The sequence below is a fragment of the Drosophila elegans genome, unplaced genomic scaffold, assembly GCF_018152505.1.
Source record: "Drosophila elegans isolate 14027-0461.03 unplaced genomic scaffold, ASM1815250v1 contig_397, whole genome shotgun sequence".
Lineage (NCBI taxonomy): Eukaryota > Metazoa > Arthropoda > Insecta > Diptera > Drosophilidae > Drosophila > Drosophila elegans.
In genome coordinates, this window is record NW_024545782.1 from 2,487,795 (window position 1) to 2,515,543 (window position 27,749).

Sequence of the window (27,749 nt, forward strand, 5' to 3'; positions counted from 1 at the left end):
AAATTTGTATCATTGGCTTGGGGGTAAATTCGAGTTTATTACGTCATCAATTTGCATCCTTTTTTTGTTGTCAAGAATAAATTAAGTTAATTTACAATAATCAAAAAAGACCATTGTAAAAAATATATAACGGTGGGGTTATCCTCTTCTAGAGAACTCGAGTTTTTTATACTAAAAATAATAAAATCAAATTACATATTCTTCGCAAAAATGTTCCATAATCTTCTTAAGAATCAGCAGTTTTCTGTGATACCCAGCTTTTTATGCTGAGTTTTGTTATTTTATATTTTAAACAGGTAAAATAAGTTTGTGGTAAATATAATTGCACATTTGGCATTGACACTCATGTAAGAAAAAAAAGTCACCCAGTCGGAAAAAATAAATCTTCTGTAATAATAGTTGTTCCATCAAAATCCCTTTTTTCTGATGTTCTAATAACAAATTTTAATTAAAAAAAAAAATAAAATTCAATGTTTTCATTTTTTGCCGCTTTAAAGATTTTAACTGCTTGTTAGACTGGCTTAAAAATTTAAATCGACGAAATTCTCCAGAGATCAAATCTTGATTTTCCGGCGCAAATGGACATCCTAATTCAAATATTATACTGAAAATTGTTCCTATGGTACCATTTTTTCAAAAGTAAAAATACTGTTTTTCCCCTGTTTATATTTTATCTCGATAGCTTATATTAATAGACATAGATCATTCTTAAAATATCTTCTTATATAGATGCTAGTGTTGGATAATTGCTAAAACCGAAGGTCCGACAACATAAATTAATTGTATAACTTTTTCTTGAAGATGAAAGATCAAATAATTCATGGGATAATCATTATAACTTTACTGTTTTTAAACTTATTTGGATAAAAATCAATAGTCGTTTTGATTAAATTTCATTTTTGTAATAGCTGCAATGGCTGGCTTTTAGTCTTATTTTCCTTAAAACTTACAAAAATGGGTACTTTAAAATCAGTACAAGAATCCTATTATTTGTAAAAGCTTGATGCATAAAGAACATATTGTTTTAACACAGGCCTCGCAATCCGAAAACTCTTTGCCGCGCCTCGCCCTTCAACTTTGGTCATTTAGCTCTGCCCAAGCCCATCCGGCGTCGCTCGACCGCGACTGCGACCCTCCTTCCCCTCGTCACCAATCCCCAAAGCAGATTTTCACGAGGAAACCCACATGTCGGCAACGTCTGATTGGAAACCAGTTTTCCTCTCTCAGAAGTGAGCAAACGGCAGACTGAACTAGTTCGCCCGCTCGCTCGCCCACGGACGACACTTCGAGAACCAACCCACACTGGCTCACTTATAAGCCATTAACTTTTCCCCAAAGTCACAAGTATCGTATTTATTTTATTTACTTTACTATTCTCTGAATTTCATTGGAGCACAACAAGGATTTGGGAGTTCTTATGAATGAATATATTTAGGGCATTAAAATTCGCTTGCCGATAGGATGTTATCGATCCACACAAGTTGTTTGTAAAAATGAAATTATACAGTAAAATGTTTTAAATTTGGAACAGGAAAAAATTACTCATGACTTAAAATGTAAACATGCTTAAAGTACGATGGTTTTTCTCTCAGTGTGGTGAGGGCGAGAGAGCGAGCACCCACACACATACAGCTTAGTTCGATTCGCTCTCACGCTCACTAGCCATAGCCATGGACACTTGCTCTCTGCGCTCTTTCTCTCGGCTGAATAGCACTCTCAGCGGGTTAGACCTCGCAGACGCTAGCGTTGCGGCTTCATTGCGTCTGTTAGTCTTAACATTTCTGTTATGTTGCTGTTGTTGGCCGCGGAGCAGCACATGTTGTATCTGTGAGTTTGAGTATCTGACGCGTTTATTTAAGCGGGTATGTCATTGCGCCTGTAAACACTGTCGAATGCGGTCTTCGCCGCTTCTCCGCTCCGAAACAAAAATTCTTAGTGAACTAGCTTACGGAAGCGAGCTCATCTGAACGAAAGTGAATGTGTGCCCGGGTCAAAAATAAAGTTGGTCCGCAAGCCAATACATATGTGAACAAATTCAGAAGAAATCGAAAGAGCATGGCTAAATAAAAATCACTGCACCTGTCTTCCAAGTGCACCTGTTTCCCCCAGTGCCGCCGCCCTTCGCAGGGAACACTTACGCACCTTTGGCAGTGGATACGCGAAAGAATGCACCGTGCATGCAAAGTACAGCGGAGTGCTTGATAACTTAATACCAGCCAAAGGGCCGTAAAAACAAACGAGGCAGAAACAGAAACAGAAACAAAAACAGTGCGACCTTGTCTTGTCTTCGCCGGACTTCGTTTTCCGCCATCCATCAAAGTCGGACTGAAAAGTCTTGGGATTACACATAAAACTCATTTGGATACAAATCTCTTTTGCTTTGAGGTAAGCCCCAGATCTGTGGATCTCGATCACTATGGTCCATTGAGTGTAGCCCAGTTTTCGCTGCGGCCCAATAATCGAATCCTCTAGAAAGTTTGATTGGGAAACAAGATTTAGTTTTGTTCGATCGGCTTTCTTCGCACTTTGGTGAAAGTCAAGAATTTTCTCAGCCAATTTGCCTGTTACTTAATTATTGAATTGCGATAAGATCTCTGATCTGGGGTTGATTGAACCCCGCAACGGAAACCAAAATGTCAACTCATTTCCTCCTTCCACGAGGTCATCTAGGCCATTATAATGCAAATACGGACTTTCTGAACATCATTGTCCGGTTCTTGGACTCAGAAAACTGCACAACCGTAAATCTGCAATTCAACAATTTGCTCAGCATTTTTATGCAATATTTCAAATTTGCATTAGAGGCCACACATGTGGCAAAAAACTTCCCAGCTTTTTGAAATGCATACAAATTTCATGTATATTGCTCGGTCGAGGGATTTCCTTAATTAGTCTGAGTTGGCTTGTTGGTCGACTATAAATGACACAAAAATAGCGTCTCGACTTTAACTTTAATTTGATGAATATCTCTCAGATTTGTGTGAGATATTCGGTCTCTGTTGTTTTGAACACAAATGAATATTATCGCTCAGTTTAACAATGACGCTCATTTGTGTGCTCCGATTTGAAAATCAAAAATCGGATAAACAAGTTTATCATTTGATTTGGCCTTTGAGCCAGGGCTGCTAATTAATGCGAATTTAACGAGTAAATCTGAGTTCCTGAGAAACAATAAAATATTTGTATTTCCCACCAGAAGCAACGACAATGTTTATAAGCTGGGAAATTCGTGCAATGTGGTTTGGCTTGGTTATAAAACATTCAACACGAGGTGTCTTAGCTTCACTTTCTCGCAATTTTACTGACATTTTCATCGTAACCACAACTATTGATTTTGAATTGCTTTCCTGCCCTCTCAACGTATGTAAGCATAGTTTCGTTTTGTTATTGATGAGCAGAAGACTTTACATACCAAGCACGTATCTTTGTCATTGTTAGTTTCTATTTGTCTAATTAAAGAGGAAATGCACAAGAACAATGTCCCTTAGAGGGCTAAGTCTGCTGCGCTCCGATCCCGAGTTTTGGAGGCTACGTGAGAAAGAAAGTGGCTTAAGGGACTACCTGCTCGTGTGCTACTGTCAAGTGCGGTTTCCTTCGGCGTAGCGCCTTTTTCGTTATTGGTAACAGGTAGGACTCTAAAATCCGTGCTTTGCTGATTTTTGGTCTGTTGGGTTGGAGATACGTGAGCCATGAGAGGATATTCGCCTCATTTAGTCTTCATATTGCACGTACTTACCATGACCGTTTTACAAGGAAGCAGCTCACTGAGGTCCATTGATTAAAAGATGAAGGAGAGGTTGGGGGGAAATTGAGTGTGGTCCGGCAAAAGGGTCATATATCTTTCGCTGGAGATCTTGGCATTTGGAGTTGACTGAGATGTGTACATATTAATTCGTACTAAGCACTTTGTGTTAGGAAGGCGATTCTATTTAGATTTCTTCTGAAAACTTGAGTGGTTACGTTGTTTTTTTCCATATTTCTAGTTTTATGGTGCTCATCGCAAAGAATAGACGACCAACTATTTGAATAATTCCTTTCGGTAATTTATTACTGGCTTTATGGATTGAGGAAGTTGCTTTTTTCCATATACAGTTAGGTACACTAAAAGTCTATTGTGTCTCCATCTTACCAAAGACACACCCGCGCACTCAGTGAAAAGACAATTGACAAGCAAATTGTGAAATCGACATTAAATTGTGCCCCCGAACTTAAGCTTACTGTATCTGAGAGGTACTTTTACTACGACAAAAAAAGAAACATTTAATTATTTATGATATTTATCACATACTGAGATTTATATTACATTTTATTATTTTTTTCACATATGAAATTAAAGCAATACAATACCCCGACTATACACTTAAGAATTATCTCGCTTTATCATAACCAAATGAATTGCAATAGGTTAAGTAGTTTTCAACACCTTATTATTGAGCTTATACTGAGAAATATTCCGAATCGGGGTTTTTCTGTTTCTTTTATTATGGATTGCATGATCGTTTAACGTTTCGTGCTAACTTGACTGAATTACAGTGAAAACCATACTGATTCAGCGACTTTAAAATTCAATAAACAAGTTAGGCAGCGAAATGAAAAAATTACCTGCGACTTCTTTATTTTAAATTATGGCACAATGTCAGCAAAAACTGTTATTGGCGCTTTTACTTGCCGTTTTTCTGTCTGCTGCTCTCCACTGATATTTTTTGTAAACATTTTGTTTTGTTAACAATTAATTAACAAAAACTAAAGTACACAAACACTGTTAACTTACTGTTTGTTTGCGCTCGGCAACCCGTTAAACAATTTAAGCGCCTCATGGCAACTAGTTTTCTCTGAAACTACAGTGTATAATTCGAAACGATTAGACATAGACGAATTGGTGCTAAGTGATTCGCTATTGATTTGACTTTCAGTGAAACTAGCATTAGTCATTTGGACACTGACACAAAATGAAAAAGTAAAAACAAATATCTGAATGTTTAACTACCAATTATATAATTCATATTTAAATAATATATTAAATCCTAAATTAAATACAATGCATATTAAGTTGCATGAAATAGATTTTTAAATAGTTCCTATTTGGAGGAACTAAGTCTTTTTTATCAGTGTAGCGGACTTGAATTTTAGATAAATAACTGCGAAATCAGCGTGAGGAATGTGCCGGAGCAATGGAAATCAGTCTTCAAGAAGAAAGCTAACCTCTCGTGATACAAAGATCAGAAGTTGAGAGAACCCCTTGAATTTTTTTATGATTGCAATCTTAACTTTTCCTTTATTAGGTTATCTACCTTGTTTTACGACCAAATATGCTTATCTCGAACTTTCGAAGTGTGGTTTCCTCCCTTCGCTTTTCTCACTTTTCACAGCAGATCGGATGATCCATTAAGGTCAGTTGCAAGTCGCTTCTGTTAACCTTTCATTTTGGGCTAAGGCCTCGTAAAACTTTCGTTCGACCGTAAGTCTAACTGCGAAATGTATCTCGCAGTGGGCAGCCTATCGGGTGGGAAATCGTTCCCGAGTCTTACTTTCCCCGCCGGATGGAAACACGTGCTTCCAGTCGCCCACCTCAGAATGCGACAAATTCTCACGCCAAAAAGAAGTTTGCTTCTGTGGCTCGCCTTTGTTAATGTACATGTACTAAACAAGCTGGCGCAAACCGCAAAATGCAACCGCAAGTGAGTTTGTTGCCGTTGATTTTGCAGTTGCTGGCTGCTTCCCAGGTCCTATCCTGGGACAGGAATTTGCTGCTTGCTTGGTCACTGGCTTAATGCACTGTGGGAACGCGGAATGTTGGGACTTCGAGTTGATTGACTCACTCCTGGACAAGCTGGGATTCATTAACTGCCCCTGCAGATGCAACTTTGCTCGCCCCTAAATCGCTCGTAGCCCCCCGATTCCCAGCTGGTTTCGACTACCTGGTAATCAATATGCGTGTAGCGCCCAATGGTCGGGGGCAAAAAGAGGGCTAAAGGCCGGAAACTCACCAGCTTAACGCCGGGAAAGGATTAAAAAACAACTCTGTACTGAGCTGAATAAAAAGCCCAATCGCTTATCCACTTTGAAGCTCTATTTGAGCGTTATTAATTTGGGTACATCAGTCAGTGCCATGGCGGCCAAATGAAAAACACTTGGCACAAAAATGCCGAGCCGAAAAAAAACTACACTCTCGTCGCAATTGCATTTTTTGTCCACTGTACACTGTCCACTGTCCACTGCCCCTCTGCCGCCACTAGTCATGATAAATTAACCAACTTAAAGGCCGTTACTGTCGCTCCAGCCGGGCACTTGTCCACTGCTGCCGAATGACAAGTTGACGTCTTCGTTGGCACACCATATACGCTCCAGAAAGTGGGGCTGCAGGAAGCCCCAGGCGACTTAATTGTGCGATTGCAAATTTGTGTGTGAATCGTTTTGGCAACTTCTCTGACCCTTTGCTTTTTTCGGATCTTCTTTGGACCGACGTTGGCCCGTTTTCCGAGATTGTGGCCGGCACTGGGAGTACTTTGGGCAGGCCAATGGCAACGATATCCACCAGCACTTTGGCGGTATCAGCTCTCAGCTCGCGGATACAGTGCCTTGAACCTCAGCAAGCTGCTGCTCCACAAATGGATGTGAATCACCCCCATGAACACAAGTGCTTGTATGTATATTCATTATGCTTATCGTGCATCGGCTGCCACAGATCCATCTTGCAGCCGCCTCCCCCGTAAGATAAACCATGTATCGCAGAGGCTTCTAAATATAGAGGGCTGCTTAAAATTAAAGCAACTTAATCGACACTCCGACGAACAAAACAAAGGGGGAATGCAGCTCAGCAAAGAACATGAGAAATATGGAAAATATTAATTGTCGGCGCTTAAGTGGAAGCCTCTTTCAGCTTTCAGCATATTTATGGAGTTTGCCTGAAAGAGTGACGTCGAAAATAAATATGGCAGCCCCCGGTTGAGCACCCGATTCCTCCCGCAGCTCATAACTTCATTAGGGCGAGGCACGTTGCAGTGGCATGTTGGTTTTTTAGGGCCAAGCGCATTTAATTATTAGTTTAAGGCTGTTGTGACTGGGAAGGCATTAGTGGGAAAACGCTTCAAGTGTGGGACAATAAATTGTGTAGTATTTTTAGCTGATTTATCCGAAACAAATGCGCAATTTGTATGGAAATAATTCGTTTTTGTGCCGGTCGCATCAAAGACAATAATCGACCTTGCCGTTTCAACTGGGAAAAAGGCCTTTGTATAAAACTAAATGGGTTTGCCATTTTAAAGAGCCAGTTTAAAACTATCCAAAATAAACGGCACAAAAACGTTTTGTCGCTAGAGCCATGTTGGAATAATTTATCGACAACCGCAAAAACTGCAGTAAAGTACAATACCTGGCCGGCTTCTATGGAAAAACGAAATCGAAATATCGCTTGCTCTTGGTAATTGTGTAAATCAGCCAAAAGCGGAATAAAAAAGAACCGAACGCTTTTTCTTTGAATTTATAATTTCCGCGCAGAGCCGCAAGCTTTTTTAAGTTTATACATTTCTATACCCTTGCAGAGGGTAGTAATTTCCGGGAAAACATTGTCACTTCGAGAAATTAGGCTTATAAATTAAAATGGCGTTATCCTAAAATTGATTCACATTTTATAGAGTATTTTACAGTTGGGCCACTCGACCAAATCGTTACTTCTGTTTTGATATTCTGCCAGGGTGTATAAACTTCGGCTTGCCGGAGCCTGCTCTATTGTTTGTTTTTTTTTGGTATATTCAAAATTTATGAGGCGGCCAGCGTTTTCAGTTTGCAAGCAGTTTGAAGGGGGAGAAACTCGATGAAATATTACAGAATTTTAACAGATTTATGGAGAGTTTTATATGGATCCACGTAAACAAAACGCAGAATGAAATATTTAAAACAGTGCATGGAGTAACTGCATCGGGTAAATGCACTACGCCTTTGCGTCCCTTTTGTAAATTTTAATTAATTTCAACAATATGGGATGACCAGCTGATAGATTTTAATGCAATTTAAATTCGTTCAACTGCCATTGAATGCTCTTCGAAGGTTGTAAAAACTCGGTCCAGTACTAAGCGTAAGTCCATCGAAAAAGATTAATCACTCGAATGGTACATTTTGACCATTCCATGAACAAATATTGATTAAACATCACCCGAAGTGCCCCTTATGTTCGTAATAATGAACTGTTGAACATGTACTTCCGTTTTTGTTGCCTGGCAATATTCATTCAAGTAGCAAAAAGTTCTGTTCTACGTCCACAATAAATCACATTAATGCGCATTATGAAAAACGCATAATTGATTAATTAATTGAACAGCAATTGAGCTCAATTGATTGCCACACTGAGATTACCCGCTACGCTTTCATTGTGGTTTTTCGCCGATTTGAACGCGGCTTAAAGTAAACCTGCCTGAGAGTGACTATTGGCCAGCTTCCGACATGGCCAGGAAGATGTCAGGGGCAAGCAGCATGAACGGTTAATGCTGTTATTGCTCAAAGCCAGCCTGCTTGCACTAAATACCGGCGTGGCAACTTTTTGCCTTGCACCCAGTCCCATCAAGTCGGATGCTGCAAACTCATTTTCCACGCGTAATGGCAACAAAATTGGCGGGGCCAATCACCTTCTTCCAAAGCCGCCTCGAGTACCCACCTGGCTGGTGGACGCGGAAGAGCGCAGGCAAAGCGCGAGTCAAAGACCGCCAGTAACTGCACCAACCTGCGCATGTGACTAAGATCTCTGATCTGTGATCTGTGATCTGTCGTCGTCTGCGACGTGTGCTGCACCAGCACGTCGAAGCGTGACAAATGGCGCTGAATGGAGCTGTTTACTTACACCCCCCCCTCGCCCCTCGCCCAGCAATCCGTACTTAGTCAGAGGTGAACTTAGTCAGCGGTCTTCTTGGTGGACCATGTTTGGTACGACATTCAGTTACGCTCCTAGTCTCATATCTCCTGAACATTTTGCATTCAAGGTTGCCGCTGTTCACAAACATTTACACTTCTTATTATACAATTTAACTACGTAGCGCAAAGTTTACTTAGTGTGCTCTTCGATTTCGTTTTAATAGTTGGTTTTTTAGTCTGTTTTTTAGTTCGTTGTGGTTCTTAGGCTGATACATATCTAGCATTGGCTGCTACACCCAGAGAAAAACTGCATAGTAAAATTAAACATTAAAGTATTTGAATGTTAAATTTATTTTCAAAATATAAACTTACTGAAAATAAACTTGAAACAACTTAATGTAATTTATTTAATACAAAGTGAAAATATTTTGACTTACCATGTTTTTTCTCTGGGTGCATATTTTACACAATTGCTGGTTAACGACAGAGGGATCAAAGCTCGTCATGGTTAATATTGTTGGCATAGTAGAACAATTCGCACTAAATCCATTAGCAGCTATAGTTAACTTAAGCTGGGATTCTGATACGGCGTGATTCCATTAGTACTTAGCGAACAAAATTTAATATCGTTGTTGGTTTTCAATTTTTGGAATTCAGAAAACCGAAAACCAGTTTAGTTTAATTTGCAGCTTCCAAGAAACACGGCCACAGGCGAAATGGCAAAATGCCTCCGCCAAAATGTATGAGAAAAGCTCATTAAAATACTGGAAAATGTACTAGGGGCCAGTTTGGCCCTAGAGTCGTTCCCGGCTTCCAGTAATTTATGGCCGTATGAATAGAATAGTTACACAAAACATATTTTCTGGGGCCCAGACACATCAGCTTCCTGCCGGGCGTTGCCCGCAATAAATGAAATGTCTGGATACAGACTCGAATACAAAGCATTCTGTCCACTCATGCCGACAAATTGTCCAGTTGACAAAATATCGCTTACCAAACATTCTGTGAACAGTTCATAAATTTCCTTTGACTTGCCACTACAAAAAGAGGAATGAAAACTATCGGTGAACTTCTTTTTGTGGCTACGACAGGAAGCAAGGGCCCTTAATGAGAGCGAGTTATTGGTAACTAAGAAAGGAATAAAAATCTAATTGGTCGTAGAACCATGCCAGCAGACATATATCGATGCAAGGAAGTGAATGTCTAAGAAGACGGGATTATGGAACTTGTGTGATGACAATTGAATCTAGACTTAATGAAATTCGTGCTAAAGACGGCGATGATTTACAAAATCCTACCTAAACCATTATTCTCATAATACAAAGCCGATGTGCTGGTGCTACGTAACCTTCCAGCGTTGTAATGCCATGAACATGTTAAGAAGTCAGCAGTTTTAAGACGGCATAGAGCTCCCTGTCAGCTTGGTCCTTATCGTGGGCTATGCATCAACCTTAGGCTCTGACAACATGGGCCCTTTGCCCAGAAAGATAAGCACACCTCTTTTCACACCTTTCGTTCGGCTCTGTTTGCCCTCCAAATTGTGGGCGTTGGCCTGAGACAAAGGGCGTACAATGCGCACTAAACGAATCTTGTTGGCAGCATCTGACCTCCGAACTCTGTCCTGTCGAGGATCCCACAGAAGGCACAGTGGGGCTCGGCCGCATCCGAACCGGAAGCGACATTTGGATCACATTTGGGTGTGGGATTCATTTAAATGGCTCCACAATCAAAGTGGCCGCCGATTTCCTCAAACACGAACCGGATTTCTCAGTGCTAGGCAACCAAAACATCACCAAACATCATCGGCATTTCCACATTTCCACATTTCCATGCTGCTCTTTCCACATGTTGTGCACATGCACATGCACACGCACAGCACTGCTACCTGCTGCCTCAAGAGATCTCAGCTCAACAAAGGCAGCTGGGACCTGCCTCGTTTTCTCATAGCGAAATTCCCACACTGCACTATCGCTATCTATGGATATGGATGTGGATGTGGATATATGGATGCAGCGAAGGACTGCAAGTCAGCTGCCAGCTCAGCTTCCACTCGCCGTATCAAGTGAATCTCATGGATGCGATGGATGGATGTTGGCGAGGCCACGGCATATGTGCGTGGCGAGATTGTTTTGCCGATGTTCAGATGCCCAGAACTGCGTTTCCTACACGCCGGTTTTTGCTGCTGATTTTCCCATATGCTTTTCCATAATGCGCACCCAGTGGCAGCTGTCGCGTGGCCCTGGGAAACTGGCCAGGGAAACGGTGGCAGGTTGCACTTTGCATGGCGGTCATCCTCTTGATTGATTAATGTTGTGGGAAATGTTCTCGAGGACGGTATATGCACAAGTATTCAGAGGCATTTTTGTCCGGCTTAAATATACACCAAGTTCCGGGCCATTTCCAATTTATATATTTTCAAATGAATAGTTTTCTATTGCATTGAAAAAATAATGTGTTGGGTTTAGTTGCCACTAAGACGCAGAGAAACAAACTTTAAAAAACTTTTTTCACTATCTTAATAGATATTTCTTTCCTTTTAGGTGGTTTAAAATTAAGAGCTTAAGACTATGCTTTTAGGCTCTTCGGTATAGAAACAAAACTACAAATAAAGGGGTTATATTATTAACTGTACTGACTGTAGTTTATTATCTAAGGTATAGTAAGTATCAATCGGCCATATATAGTCTTTAGGAAACAAACCTTTTCATTGGGCACTTAAAGCTGTTCCCAACATGAAAGCAATATAGTAGAGTGTAGTTTGTAATATAATATTTATATTGTATAAAAGAAGATGTACCTATAAGGTATAAAAAACTTGACTAACTTCATTTCCTTTTCGTTCGAGATAAACACAGCTGACAGCTACATAGTTTTATAGGGCTGAAATGCCATTATAGGGTAATTCGAACTGCGCTCCGCCCAGCAACAGGCAACTTGCCGGCATGCTTGAAGTGACAAGACAAATAAAAATTAATAGCTGAGATGGCAGAGACCCAAAGCCCTTTCCATATTTTTTGCCCCAGATTTCGCCCTCCTGGGTTTGCTGGCTCCTTTGGCGGCTTGTTTACCTTTGGATCGAGGCTTTTCCCTTGTGTGTTAGGGCCTTTGTTGGTTTTGTTCGCGAGGCAGGCCAAAAATTGTATGCAAACCTCTGCACATCTGTATGTATAGCGAAAACATGGGTATAAGAGTGTACGTTTGCGTAATGCGACAGCGGTTGAAAGCGTTGCTCTCCATTTAATAGTCTTAAATTCCTGAGCAAATAATTTGACAGCAAATAGTGCCCGATGCCAATGGCCAGAAACAAAGGAAGCGGAGCGAAGTGACAGTGAGACGGAGAGGACAAGCGCATTTGAAGTATTTTATATTATACGAATTTTTTCGGACCACTTGTTAAAGGAACAGAATGAAATGAAATGCCTCACATTTTTGTCAGGTAATTCGAAAGGATGTGCACAGTAAAGTGGCAAATGTGTGGGAATTGCAGTTCAACCCGAAACCCAAATTGAGGTTGCAAGTTAGGAGAGACATTTATATTATTTACTTTTCTAAGAGCCTACGTTGCAGTTCCCTGGAGGAAAGGCTTACAGTTAACTGTATGTTCTTACTGCCATCTAATTGAATTTCCGACTGCACTTGCCACTATTAATGCGTACATTTCCTGTTTTCCACACGCTCCACACCTACCAAAAACCTTGAGTAGGAAGCCGGGGAAAATTAATGCAAGTCTCCATTTCCCTACACACACCAGACAGAACCTTAGTTTGTCTTCATTGGAGCGTGTGGCGAGACTTGGCTGAAAAACCTTATTAACCAACTTGGCTCTGGCTCGTGGAACCACATATAAATGTTTGGATTTTATATTTTCTTTGACTTTTAAAAGGCAGGTAGTCTAACCAAAATTTAAGGCCATTAAGGCAGTGTGCTTACTTTATTTTGGTGATACTCGTTCCTTAGTGTGGAAGAAGTGGTCGTGTGGGTGGGGGTGTGGGTGTGGGTGTGGCATCCACCAATTGATGGCACGTGCAGAGAGCCACGTCAATTTGAGGGATTGCCACATTCGGTAGAAAGGCAAAGGATGAGCGACAACAAGGGATGTCTGCTGCAGAAGTGCCAGCTCCGAGGAGTCCAATTATCCCGCCCCTGATTGCTGTGCCAAATGTACAATCAAATCAGAATCTGCCTCCTCCAAGCTCACTCCACACACGAGTAAAACGAGTAAATATAGGTAGCAAGGCAACAATTCAAACATATCCAGCATAGTTTAGCATAACGTTGGAATTTTCTGTTTTTCTTTGCCAGCTACCGGATGCCGAATGCATTTCGAACCAGTTTTCAGCATGGGTCGATGCAAAACCATCGCAGCAGCTATAAATCATATCGCAAAGAATGCATGGGGCAGGCCATTCCTTCGCTCGGAACACGTTTCCCCGCAGCCAACAGGTTGCCAGCATCCAGCGGAAGTGTCCGCTTCTGTTCTGTCCCCAAATTGCCGCTGCTAATGACTGGGAAGTTATGCCAAACGATTCCACTTCCTGTTCGATGTGTCTAGGATGCACTCCAACAAGTCGCTGGTTTATCTTAACGCACCACTTATACACTCAGCAAAGACTTCATAGTGACAGAGGAATATTAGATAGCAAGGAGTTAGTCACAGCAAAGACAAATTTTTGGAGAACAGGAAAATAAATACGCAACCATTATCGGTAATGGCTCGTATTATAATTTATTATGTTCGAAGGGGCATAACTTACGGAAAATTAAACATAAATCCTGTGCAATTATTAGTGGAGTCCTAACTCTTTGGCCTTACGACCACCTCCAATGCATATGCTGCAGGAGTGCCAGTTGAATTTATGACAGACCGAAAACTTTTCGCTCTAAAGTATGCAATGGCGAATTGGGCGTGCCTCCTTACACGTGTGTGCTGGGCATCTGTTACTATGTTTATGCGATGAATTTCATGAATTTTTGAATACGTGAAATCAAGATTGCCACTGCTTGTGCGATACAGAAGAATGGAAATAACATTATCAGAGACCCCAGACGTGTCTCATAATGTCCCAACTTAATTTACATGTCTGGCACCTCTGGCAATGTTATTATTTTGGCTGATTGTTACTATTTTGACCATCGCCAAAGCGAACATGAAAACTGATTAGCTATGCCGCTGAGTGGAGTCAAAAACAATAAGTGAATTAAAGCCAAGAAGAATTTAATTTATATTTGGCTTTAATTGTGGGCTTTTGCGTCTGGCGTTGCCACCCCAATTATAGAGAGTTAAGTTGGTTGCGCATCAACATTTTACGCATAAACTTTCGTGTGTAAGTAACTACAGGAAGTGTCATTCCCCCATTTCATGAAATGATTGCTAGAAATTGTCATCGCATAAACACAGAATGTGTAACTTTGGCATGAGCAAAGGAAAACTCTACAAAATTCTGAGGGTGGGTGTGCATGCCAATGCTCCACTGCATTCGATTCAATTTCGTAGTGGATTCTCTCACCTACGCAAAATTTACGACACTTTTAAAATGTGCAATTTATGAGCAAAAGGATGCCTGTGTGTGGGCTCACCTATCCTATGAGGAAAATTGCTGTGCTGAAATGGTAATTCGTGCATTGTACAAGTTGCCTTTCGGCTTTGTTCTAAAATGATTTACAAAGGCATTACTAACGAAGTTTGTCTAGCAAACAATGAGCTGCATTTATCGTATTAATTCAGAGGCTAAGCTGAAAAACAAAGATTGGTAGTAGAGTTCGCTCCACAGAGTTTGTACCACTTGAAGCATTTTAATAATAACTTTTAATATAAATATCATTAACCATCATCATCATAGGCATTTAATTAAAATTGGGAGCATTAAATGTCACAAATATTGAAATTCAGACTTAGTAAAGCGGAGAATACATATATTATCGACCTGGGAATAAATTCCATTCGAAATGCAGCAATGTATGCAAATGATGAGGTGACAAAAACGCAGCAAATGTTGCATCCACAGCGACAGCATCGTGTCATTGCTGTTAGTTGACCACACCACACATTTCAAACACCATTACTGGAAAGGGGTAATGGAAAATTGGTTGCCCAAAAGTATGCTCTAAATAATTGGAAATTATCTCTGCTGTCATTGCCGACATGTGTAGCCGCCGTTTTCCCTTCCACTCGCATCCGCATCCGCATCAGCATCCGCACTCGCACTCGCACTCCGGCATCCGCATCCGCATCCGTTGTTGCATGTGCAGGCTTCCGTGTGCCGTTTTGACATGGCGACAACATCTACGCATCCCTGGGTCCTTGAACAAATGCTTTCCCCGCTGGGCACTGCGTTCACCTCTCACTTTATGCTTACATAGTTCCCAAAAAATAATTTCCCAGTACGCTTACGGAGGGGCTAGCTGGCATGTTAATCTGCCCGCTCTTGTTTTGCATAATAACTGGACGGGTGGTAAAGTAACCTGTGTTCTCGAAAGGGCGCTGCTTAAATAAGCTAAAAACGTTAGCCCCCAGCAGCGAATGTTGATGCTGGAAAATACGGATAGTAATAAAACAAATGGCACAAAACCCGTGAGGAATAATACATAATAAACAAGATTTTTCATTCAGAAAAAAGCTCGAAATGAAAGGAAGTTATTTCTAAATATTACACGTCTATGATAAAATCTGCATCTTAAACTTACTGCTTTTATCTAACTAGTTAAGTTTTTTTTTGCTTTTTCCTTTTTCCTTTTTTTTGTTTTATGTTTTATTTTTATTTTTTTTGTTTTTCTACAAACTGAGCTAATAAAAACGTCAAAAGCAGATATAAATAATTTGTAGTAGTGTAGAGCTCCACTTTCACTGCGGGAGAAGCTGTGAAAGATGTTAAATTCGCTCCGTTGCGATAACTTGCAGCCACAATTGCTCTTTGTTGAACGCGCTACTCTTAATTTCGCTTCGAGCTCGACTGCTGCACTTTTTGCCCTTTTGACTCTATTTTGAGCGGCAGCCTTGGTGTTAGAGCCCCATCCAGTAGTTGGCAGCATTCTGTATTTTGCATTCTGCACTCTGCATTTTGCTTTCCATTTTTCCACATTTAGCATCTGTTGAAGTCCGAGCCAGGTCTTAATTTCGCGGCTAACATTTTAATGAGCAGCGCCACGCTTAATGTAATGCGCTTTAAAGGCTTTTATGCTCAAACGGAAACAAAAGACTCTGCGGCATCAGCGGAACAAAACCGAACCCAGCAGTTCCCCAATTAACAGCTTAAAAGAATCGCTTCTGAATTAACCCCCTGCCGGGCGTTGAGGCAAAAAGTTGATAGAGCGAAATTTAATTTCGATGCTGTTGTTTGACTTTGGACGCTTCCGCGGCCCCAGCTCCTTTTACTACTGTGCAACACTTTTTAATGGCATGATAAACTGGGCGGCTAAGCGGCTTACAAAAACAGCAGAAGGCAACAAAAATTGTTAAGGAGGAGGATCAGGGTACTAAGTACTGCACAATAAATGTTAGTGAGACAGAAACTAATTTTTTCCGAACATTTAGTGGGGCTTTTATTTTATGACGGCACTACGAAATTAGACCACACGTTTTTTGTTCCTTGTTGTTTGTATTAATTTTCACGGCTGGTGGAGGTTTTGCGGGTGTTTCGTTTCGTTTGTTATTTTAACTGACGCAATTTAAAGTTTGAACCGCAAGCTGGGCTACGAAAAACTATATCAATAACTTAGCCAGAATTTCCCAGTTTCAGCATTTAACTTTTGTACTTAGCGGTTTCCCATAAAGCTATTAGCCCACACTCGCTTGGAAAGCTTAAAATATAAGCAAAGTCGCTAATAAAAAATCCAAAGAGGCTGCGCATAAATTAACCGTAAAGCGAAACACCGAAAATCACTCAACTAAGAATAAGCTAAGTAAATGAAAAAATAAAAGCGGCAAGAAGCCAGAGAGTTGAAAATAGATGGCAACGCTTCGGTGGGTATCGAGGCAAATAGGCCCAAACAATGTATCCAAAAAGGGTCCAATCACAAGGGTCTTTCTCAGTAAGCCACTCGCCATTAAAACGGTTAGCTTAATTGACTTTTGCACGTCAATCTCATCAATTAAATTGAAGAAAAAACGCCAATGAGCTTTAACAGCGAATGCAGTGGCCTCTTCAATCAAATTTCCCGTCGTGTGGCAAGTGCATTAAATATGCAAGTAAGCACACATGGTATATGTAAATGCGACATGTGATTCAAAACTACACTCAAAATAAACTACCTTCGTTTTCAACCTTTGATAAATATTAAATTGGATCTTTTGCCACTTCCGCCATAAATGACTTTCTATATTCATGGGCAAACTGTTCTTGAAACAGCTTTTTTTCTTAGTCTAAAATCTGCCCAAATTGAAGTCGAAGTCTATTATTTTTAAGAGTGTGTAGCAAGGTTATTTAAATATTGTTTTCTGTCATTTTTCAGTCAGAGTCCAACCAATTTACATGAGCTGTCACATTTATTCACTGGCTTGATTTCGTTTTCAACATATTTATTTGCAAATGAGCCTGAGCTTATAAATTTGCATAAACTCACCAACGGAAATGGTTAGCACGACTTAAACGAGGTACTAAGGCTGGAAAATATTTCTCATGCCGTAATTAACATTTAAAAATACGATGCTTAATCAAAATGTTGAGGGAAAACATGTGTGTTTACACACATTGACTCATGTGTTGCAGCCAAACATTTTCTGCCCCGTTGCCTCTGCGTTGTTCATCAGTAATTTTTCATCTTCTTCAAATTTGTTGTCTCCGCCAGGAGAAAGGAGAGGACAACGAAGGCGTCGGAAATGATGATGGCAACATTTGGCAAATGCTTTGAGGTTGTTGCCGTTTGTCAGGACCCCATCCATCCCACCTCCTGGCTCCTGTCTTTGATTTATAAAGCCCACGTAAGAGGGCATTCAAATCTTATCAGACACGTCAGCCCAGTTATTCGGAAAACCCCTGAGCGTGCCTTTTCGCACTTAAAGTATCTTCCTTGTTCTTGGGGGGAAAAATTCTTTAGTCGCCGAACTGTGTTTTGGGTCCCTTTTTCTAGTCGGCTGGCCATGAAAGTATTTTCTGGCTCCATTCGCAGCTGGGGTAGTTCAATCAATAATCCTTTTTTGTTTGTTTTGCCTTCCGAATGTGTGAAAATGATAAAGGACACAGCCCCTCTTCCGTGCCGATAAGGTCGCTGATATGTATCGGTAACTAAAAAGTTTGCGCTTTTCAGCAACAAGTTCAAGGACATGTATTTCTGTTGAATGTCAGGGTGCAGTTTTATGACTCTTGAAACTGAAAAGCCTTAGTGTTTCGTGCCATACTGGGGGCGGCAGTTAGATATGAATGCGTGAGCCATCGCACGTTAAAGGAGAAGTGTTATTTCTAGCATGGTGTATGAGTCGTGTCGCCCCCTTTTTTAGTTGCAGGCAAAACTTGTTATAAACGAATCTGTTAGTACTTGAAAACAATTCTTCGCGCAGAAACCATAGAGCTCGACTCAACCGTGAGTGATGCTGTCATCTCCTTGGAGGGAAACGCTTACGATTTCCTCGCCGAGAAGTTGAAATTAAAACATTCCTCGCAAGTTCTGAGCATCTTTCAGTATCCGACTCCCGTCTGCAGATGCTTTTTATTGCCTCTTTTGTTGCTTGCCAGCAGTTGTAAGTTCTGTAATGTCTGACTGCCACTTACTTACTGCCCCGTTTCGCTCTGTCAGTGTCTCTGGCCACGTTGTATTGCCCTGCGGAATTTATGCGACTTTTCCAGCACTTTAAGGGCCGCCGGCATCGATGGCATAATTGGAAAAGTTTGGGGCATAGTGTCTCTGTCAAAACTAGGGCTAAGCAACTCAATGAGAGGTCAAGGCTGTAAATCCTACACTAACATCCACTCAAATGGCAAATAGCTGCTCCTCCTGCCTTTGTCACCTCACACGAGATCCCATTAACATTTTTTGCTTTCCCGCCGGGCAACCAATTTTCCTCGCATCTTTTACTTTCAACTTATGCGCGCAGCCCAGAGGGCTATACAATTTTATGCGAAACTCTCATTCAATTTCACATTAAATATATTTTCTTGGCTTCCTTCTGTCATTTTTCCCATCCTTGGCTTAAAACTTGATTCGATTTGTCTTTGGTTCCTTCGAGTGGGAATTAATTTAGTTGCTTTGCAATGGGGAGGTACTGAAGTGTTCTCCGGTGACCCCAAATTCGTTTATTACTCTGCCCGCCTTTCGAGTTATCGCTGAAACAAGATCCGTTATAAAAAGACCCAAGAAGCAATATAAATTCATCATGATTACAAATTACTCTTATCAAATTTAGTTTCTCAGTTTGGGATTTTCCAAGTATTTGCGATATAACATAGATGATGGTTCAATTTCGCAGTGACCCGAGTGCCATTTTGGCGGGAAACTATGCAACATTAGCCGCTAATTGCGGGAACAGCAGTCTGCCGCACTTGAGTGGTCCCCTCTCCACTCGCCCCTCGCCCCTCGCCACTCGCCCCTCGTCACTCGCCCCCCGTCACTGTTCTCCCCTCGTCACTGTTCCCCGACAGTCACAACTCTCAGTCGCGATTCACAGTCACAACTGACGCAGCCTGCATCGCTCCAGCGACCGTGGAAATTTAATGCTGGTTCGCTGCGGTTCAATTGCTCCAGAGACTGCCATTTGGATTCCGGTTATAATGAATAGTGTGGGAGCTCGAAATCATCGCAGCCATATTCCCGAACTTTATACATTTTAATTAAATGCTGCTTGGCTCCAGACCAATCCAAGTGATTGAGCTGGAAGAACATCTTTGCCACAAGCTTGCTCAGCAATAAAAACGAGACGCCCACATAAGCGATAGAGAAAAATATACGGACTAGCTATACTCACTTATATACTCTATATTGTATTGTAATATATATTTGACTACAGCAATGCAAGTTAGAAGCCCAAAATAAATTTGATTTAATCTAAATATAGAACTCCGCTTTTGAGGCTAAATCTTTTTTGATTAAGTATTATATTCAACCATTAGCTCCTAACAAATAAGCAAACACTTGCTAAAACTTTTCGTAAAAAGGGAACCAAACAATTATAGAGGTATCTCTGAGTTCTATGAAATCTCCAACCTTTTCGAAAACGAATGTCACCTATATCTCCATGATAACGTGAATTTGTAATGTGAAGCGCAACGAAGACTTTTAGAGCATAAGTTCCTTGTGATAAGTGACTGATTTCGCTTCTCTACTTCTTAAATACATTTAAAGTTATCTTACTCTTGTATAATACAAATTAAGATGCAAAGACCCCGCTTCAGACCTCAAAAAAAAAGGAATTATGTAGTTTATTCTCAAAAAGAACTTACCCCATTTGTTGTTTAAACTTAGGACCCACATTTTCTTAGCTTTAGTTTCCAAGATACAGCACTTAAACTATGAAATGACCTCGGCATCAAATGAGCTGTGAGCCACTGTAGGTCTACATATGAATACCATTCAAATGGAGAGAGCTCTATGCGGGTTGCAAAACCGGATGTAGAGCTGCCTAGATCCCACCAACTTCCGGTTGCATCAACTCACTGTGCGGCACGCCCCCAATGAATTGCGATGCCTGGTTGGATAGGGACATCTGGACATGGGGGAAATCGTGGATGTTTAGTGGGGTACGGCTAGGTACGGCCTTCAATCAAACGTTAGGCGGCAATTTCCCCGATGCACGCCCTACTTCTCCCATTCACGGCTCATTGTCACCGCCATGAACACTGAAGACTGGAGACTGGAAACCGCAGCGATGGGGGCTGCGACACTGCGAACCCTTTATTAATTTCAATACATCATCCCCGCACCCCACTGCTCCCCCTTGTTGTTCGCTTCGAGAGATGCTTCGGCTGAGGACCCTTCTCCTCAATATCTTCCCCTTCATTTACATGCTTCAATTTGCGCCGGCGGCTGAAAGTGGCTGCATTCATCGGGGAAGTACTTACAGGACGGGGAAGCCCACATTTAAAACTACACAGAGCACAAGGGAAAGGCATTTGTAGTTATCCATTAACATTTCTTAGAGTCCGGGACTCATTCTATAAGTTGAAATGGGAAGTAATCACTGAAACCATCGAAGTACTATATAATTTATTCTCTGTGTACCCGTTTGCCAAACAGAACGGATGTGGCAGCTTCATTTGGAGTAGCAAGTGCTCGTGGAGGGTTCCGGGAAGCATTCATAATGAATGGGACAGAAGTTGGGGCCTCTGTAAACCACACGACTTACCCGCATTCGGTTTTCCCTCCTCCACTTCACAGATGCTGAAGCACGTGCAGATCTCGCCGCTGCGGAACCGCTCCGACTCGGTGTCCCTCCGCTCCTCCAGCCACGCCTCCTCGTGCGCCAGCTCCATGTGCGGCAGTCCGGAGCCGCCCTCGGACCTGCAGAGGACGCCCTCCCGGGCCTCCAGTTACTCCAGCCTCAACGAGCAAATGCCGCAGGTGAGTCCCCCACGCCCTTCGCTCCTCGAGAGCCCGAACTCATGCAAACTTTCTCGCCCGCAGACCACAATCAAGGTGTACACCAACTGCCTGAAGATCGACATCGAGTACAAGACGCTTGGGATTCAGTGGGACACCACCAGCAAGGAGGTGATTGCCCAGCTGCTCAGACGGTAAGCGAATAGCATCCACATACGTGTTTCGATGCGGCTCTAATTTAAACTTTCATTTACATTTGAAAACAGCCTCAAGATGCGACACCGCGACCCGAGGCTCTTCTACCTCTCCATGGAGGTAGCTGTGCGCCGGGCTGGCGTGAAGACCGTCCTGGTGCTGGACGAGGACACCCGGCCGGCCATCCTGCAGGCCTGCCACCCCAAAGGCGAGTCCCGCTTCTGCCTGCAGCTGAGGCCGGGCGGCCTGATCCGCGTCCACACGGCGGCGCTGCAGCCCAGCTCCCAGTACAAGTCGCTGGTCATCAGCGAGGAGACCACCAGCGACGAGCTGCTCCACCTGCTGCTCGGCTGCTACGGCTCCCCCGATCCCGTCGAGGCCTTCTCACTCTACGAGGTGTGTCCCGGCCAGGAGTGCCAGCGCAAGCTGCACCCGGACGACCTGCCGCTGCGCACCCAGGCCGAACGGGTGAAGCGGGGCGAGGAGTGCCACTTCCTGGTGCGCCGGACGCCCCACTACGCCCGCCGGCGCCAGCTGCTGGCCAGCATGAATGAGGCCATGACCACGAGGCAGGCGGAGGCGGAGGATGCCGGCAGTCTGCTGGAACTCTCCCTGGAGTCGGATGTCTCACTGCCCGAGGATCTGCGCAGCTGCAGCAGCCGGAGCAGCAGCGAGGGCGCCGAGGACGAGGACGAGTGGGCCAGCAGCTCCGGCTCCTCGGACACCTCCACGGAGTGCACCCTGCGCCGGTCGCTGGTCAACGTGTCCGTCTCCCCCGCTCGCGCCTACAGCCCCGTGTACAACATCCGCGAGATCCGCACCGCCTCGCACTCGTTCTCCTCGCTGGGCAAGGACAAGAAGCTCCTGGACATCCACATGAACGCCCGCTTCGCCGCCGCCGGCGTCTACGGCAGACTGGTGCCCGTGGCGGAGGTCGAGGCGAAGGACCCCAACGGCAAGGCCCCCAAGGTCAAGCTCGCGGCGGAGGCGGTCAACAACAACCCGGCCAAGGGACTTGGACACTTTGTCTACCTGTAGCGATGTGTGCTTCAGAGGAGGAAGCCTGTGGAGCTCGACACAGCCTTGTGGCATGACACTTGAATTAGCGATGGAAAAAAGTCAATCTTAGCGCCGTCACAGAGAGGAAACTACACTTACAAAAACACCCCTTATAGTAAACAATCAAGATCGTCACTTTGTAAGCTCCGAGGGCGAGGACCAAAGATGCATTTGTAGCTTAAGCGTTGGGAGGGGGAGTGTAAATAGAAATTAGGCCTGATAACAATGAATCCTAAGATTAGTTAAGATTAGTCTAGTTTTTGTAACCCTAACAATGAACACGTATGCTTAGAGTAGGGCAAAGAAACCATCTGCTAACAATCCCAAATCAAAGGAGTCTATAGCTTAGTGCTTTAGTCCCGCAACTAAAGCTTCAGTAAGAGTAAGAACCTGGAGGCTTGTGGCCAACTTTCGTGTATAAACCAAAAGATATTGTAATGATAATATAAGCACCAATTACGTAAGCCGAAACGCATTTTGTTGAATTCATTTGCATGGGGAACCCTTTGGGGCTACGAATTGGCACTCACCTGGCTTAAGTTGAGTTTGGCTGCGCTCTGCCGTGCATTTTAATTGCATTAAAAGCAAGTTAATCACGTATATGGCCAAACGGCCATATAAATAGGCCGCAATTAAGGCGGCCAGCCACGCATTTTGTGTTTCAGCGCCGGACGGGTCCGGATTCTCGTCCTCCGTTCCGGTGCCGGCTTACGGTGAATGATTTATGCGGCGTATGCGTAATTTTTGCGAGCCATAAGCTTTTCTCTTTAAATGAGCTTACTTTACATAATGATCGGAGGACTTTCACACAACGCAAGAGTGTTCGAGAACTGCCATCTGCCGAGGGGGCATGGAGCCCTGGTCGGCTGTGAGTCCTTTGAACTAATTTATTAAGCAAAGGTCGCTTTTGGGTCAAATTAAAAATCAACAAATTTCCCAATCAAATCCCGTTTGCTGCGTCCTAAAACAATAGCTGGAAAAGGGTTTCGCTGCCCAGATTGGAGGACCGAGAGTTTGTTTAGTCGTTGTCTGCTCATTTGGCCAAACATTAAGTCCGGGAATCGTACCCAAACAGAATTGCAGAGCTCATAAAAAATGCAAACCGAGTCCAGTCGAAATGCCCAGTGCCCCAGCTGTGCACACGGAAGCGGAAATGCTAAACAATCTGCTCTGCTCCGCTGGCCAGCGTAATAACTTAAGCACTTTATAAGTCGAATTTAAAATTTGCAGAGTGAAATTTGTTTTTCCTCGGCCATGTCTGTATGTCTGTAGGTCTGTATGTCTGTGTGTCTATGCCAGGATGCAGTGCCTGCACTTAAATATCAGCAAAACTTCAAAGGCTGTTGCAATCGAGATAACTGTCTGTCATTTGGGGGCCGGGTACTTAGATATTCAGTTGGGGACTTGCGTATGCAAATGCACGCAGAGTGGCCGAGGCAGCCTCTGATTTCTGGTCGATTTCCTGAGAGCCTGTTCACTCTTCAGAATAGGTGGCACATCGGCTTGACTGCAGAGCAGGCGGTTGGCTGGAGACCCCCGTGTGGACTTCACTCCTACAAAAATAAAGAAATCGAAATAAAAAAAAACCCCTTACCAGGCAAACAGAACCGGACAGCCGGCAGATCCATCGGATCCATCAGGTAAAACGAATTTACTTTGTTCTCGGTCCAGCCTGCCGGCCAAGATGCAATCACTCTTGGCCAAGAGTGAAATGAAAAGTTTGTGTGAGTTTTATTTGTCTTTCGCATTACACTCAATATATTTCATTCAAATTAATTTCAAGAGCACACACTGTGTGTGAGGCGGGCCGAAGTTGGCTCTGCTGTCGGCACTTGTCCAAACCGAATCCCAAGTTGTTCTGTCAAATTCAATCCACTTGTTGAGGAAACTTGGCACTTAACTTTCAACAGGACCGCTGGTCGTGGCTGAGTGTAAACTTCCCTAAATGGCCGGGATATGGGCAAAGTTTTGTTTGTGCAAGATTGAAACCCGAACTATGAGCGGGCCGAATAAAAATAGCTTAGCTTCGACCATAGTCGCTTGTCTAATCACCCACGCAACGGAAACTCGCACAAAGCCGAATAAAAGTTTCATCCCGTAACTCGTTCGACTAATTGCCATAAGCCGTTAGGTAAATTTGTACACGCTTTTCACCGTCCCCTGGTCAAAATGTTATTTTTGCTCAACTAATCGGATTAGTGGACATGCCGCCCACAGGCGCACCCAAGCACATGTTCACCCCAGATCCTCCTTCTTGTTGTCCTCGTCGCCCGGGGCCTTGTTGCACTTGACTTCGGTGACTGGCGCAATTTTTCACCCCAACTACTCGTAATCCGTCCCACGCTTCAGCTTCAGCTCCAAGCTTGTGTCAATGGCTAAAACAAAGCAAATTAATTTCCACTGGCCCAGGAAAATTATGAATTACCAGACCCAACCCTCCACTGCACTCCACTCCACTCCACTATGCTGACATATTCGAATAGCAAGTTTAGTGTCAATGAGTTAAGCTGCCTGGCGTTTTAATTAAAAAGGCATTGCATAAATTACTCGGCATCTGTTTCTGGTGGGTCGGTCGGATTCCGATCAATTATGCTCCGAGTTCGATAAAAAGTTCCCAGTAGCTTATGTGGTAGTTTAAAACGACTTTTAATCTGTCTGTCTAGCTTGACTAATGTGTTTTTGCGTTTTTTAAAAAGGACTTTAATTATTATGAGCATTTAAATTGATGGCATTGACATTGACTAGCAGTGCGTACGCGGTAAAGTAATTGGTCAATATTTCCGAAGATGTACCTGATGTTTCAAATTTTTTGTGCTCAACGCTATTATAATATAAAATATTTCTAAAATATTGAAAACATTTTCTAAATCTAGGAAAAGTTTATTTAAAAAAGGATTTTTAAGAAATTGTTTTCTAAAGTTAAATAATTTTATTTCGGGATGTAAGGCGTTTTTTTCATAACCGCTTACTTTAAATTTGCTTATCTACAGGAGAAATTCGACATTGGCTTATGAAAAAACTAGAGAGCATCCTACAGGCGATTTTCCCGACTATTAGATACGCGTTACTCAGCCAACCAACTTCAAACTAAGTATTTCATCTACAAAACAATCAAAGTTTAAGTGACGCCATCTGTCACTCCGTATAGCCAACATTAGAATGTTATTTCATGTTCTGTCCTTCTGCTGCAGCGATTACCGGCAGAGCAGCGGCCGAGCAGAGGCATATAACTTCTAAAATATTATCTCGATTTTTAAAATAATATAAATGTTTCGAAAATGATTATGTCTACCGACAGATACAATCGATGCACACTGACATAGTCCAACACCTGCGGTCTAACATGTCTTATCGTGACCGTATATACTTTAGATCGAATCTCCTAGTGATGCTGATCATTTTTTTTCGGTTTGGAAATGTCTCATTCACTGCGTAGCAAACTGACTGACCGAAATAATAATACCCTCTGCAAGAGTAAATGGGGGAAAAATAATAAATATGATTGAGTTAGTATTCTTAACGTTAAAATTTATGTATATATAACAACACTAGTAGCACTGTGCAACACCCTAAAAAATACATTGGTGAGACTATATAGTTCTTATAAGTGTAGGTGTGCTAAACACGACCTCATCATTGGAGTTTCTCCTTCCCCCTTAGTTTTCAAGAAAAATTATCTCAAAGAGCCAGGAAGGACGATTTTACGGGTACTTTGATTCTAAATGACGGCTGAACAGAATTTTACTGCCTAAAATTATGATCATTTAGCTATAGTGCAACTATTTGGCTAAGGACCCTCATATTCAAAACAGTTGACAGTTTTTGAAAATGTTAAATTTGAAAAAAATGCAAGCACATCAAAAGACCTAATATTTCATTATTTGATGGCGCCCAAAAGAGCTTTAACATTTACATGAATATTGTTGGCATTTCACAAAACTGGTACAGCCTACTTTTAGGCACCACCAAACAAAGCACTTCTAGGTTTTTTAATTTGTTTGCATTCTTTTTCAAATGTAAAATTTCTGTCGACTGTTTTGGGTATGGTATCATGGGTTCAGGCAGTAAAATTCAGTTCGGCCGTTATTTAAATTTAAACAAAAATTTAAAAAACAACAAACTTATAATAAGTTTTTTAATTTTTTGTTTAGTTCTTCGACATATAGCAATGGTTAAATATTTCAGAATTATGGTTTAAATTTCATCAAAATCGGACGACTATAGCATATAGCTCCCATAGGAACAATCGGAAAAATAATTGAAAAAAAATTATAACTTTGCTGTTTTTTAATTTTTTGTTTAGTTCTTCGACATATAGCAATGGTTAAATATTTCAGAATTATGGTTTAAATTTCATCAAAATCGGACGGCTATATCATATAGCTCCCATACAAATAATAAAAATATATAAAAGAACAATCAAATAATTAAGCTGCAAATCGTCATAGCTTCAATGTTTTTAAACATATACGCAAGTAAATCATAATTTTAATGTTTTCAAAAATATTTAATTCTTGCGATAGCTGCAAGGGTATATGAACTTCGGCTTGCCGAAGTTTGCTTTCTTTCTTGTTTTAAACTAAGGGTTATGAGGACGTGTTCAGCACACCGAGATTTATTAGATCTTTATAGTCGCACCAATGTAGTATTTCTTTGAACACAACCAAGTTTATCAAATTTCTTATGATAGTTGCCATAGTCAGCAGATTTTAGTAAAACTTAATCCGTAATTCTGAAGTATTAATCTATTACAATATATATTTAAAAACAGCAATGCTATAATTTTTGTTTTATATTTTTCACCATTGCACATTGGTCCAGTGGGCCCGAGTTTTGGCCAAAAGGCCATTTTCTTTATTTTTAAGAAACTTAATAAAATAATAAATTTTATATACATAAAACTATTTTGTTCCAACATCTCAAAAAAAACTTTTTAATCGATTTATTTTGGCACATTTATAAAGATAAAATTTCATTAAAATTGAATAAAAAAAGCATTGAAAAGAGTTGAATACATAGCTGATCGAAATTCACGCTAAGTCATTGAAATGGACTATAATGTCAAGTAAAAAATGTAATATACCTGGATTTCTTACTAATTTATAAAATATTGACAAAAACTTTAAAAAATCATGATTTTTTTTGCAATGGGGTACGTTGCTTTAGATTTACCTTTGTAAACCTTT

General features: G+C 41.8%; 1 protein-coding gene across 1 annotated transcript; it reads left to right on the forward strand.

The window, feature by feature from the left end:
- The first annotated feature begins 1,859 nt into the window (after positions 1 to 1,859).
- LOC108137812 lies at positions 1,860 to 23,034 on the forward strand. Its single transcript, XM_017259727.2, has 4 exons — positions 1,860 to 2,385; positions 21,148 to 21,330; positions 21,394 to 21,503; positions 21,576 to 23,034. Exons 2-4 carry the CDS (start codon positions 21,148 to 21,150, stop codon positions 22,540 to 22,542), a joined length of 1,260 nt encoding a protein of 419 aa, XP_017115216.1. The 5' UTR covers positions 1,860 to 2,385; the 3' UTR covers positions 22,543 to 23,034.
- Positions 23,035 to 27,749: the final 4,715 nt, after the last annotated feature.

Coding starts and splice junctions, on each gene's coding strand:
- LOC108137812 (XM_017259727.2), top strand. CDS start 21,148: ATGCTGAAGCACGTGCAGATCTCGCCGCTGCGGAACCGCTCCGACTCG. Junction 21,331..21,393: donor TCAACGAGCAAATGCCGCAG/GTGAGTCCCCCA, acceptor TCTCGCCCGCAG/ACCACAATCAAGGTGTACAC. Junction 21,504..21,575: donor ATTGCCCAGCTGCTCAGACG/GTAAGCGAATAG, acceptor ATTTGAAAACAG/CCTCAAGATGCGACACCGCG.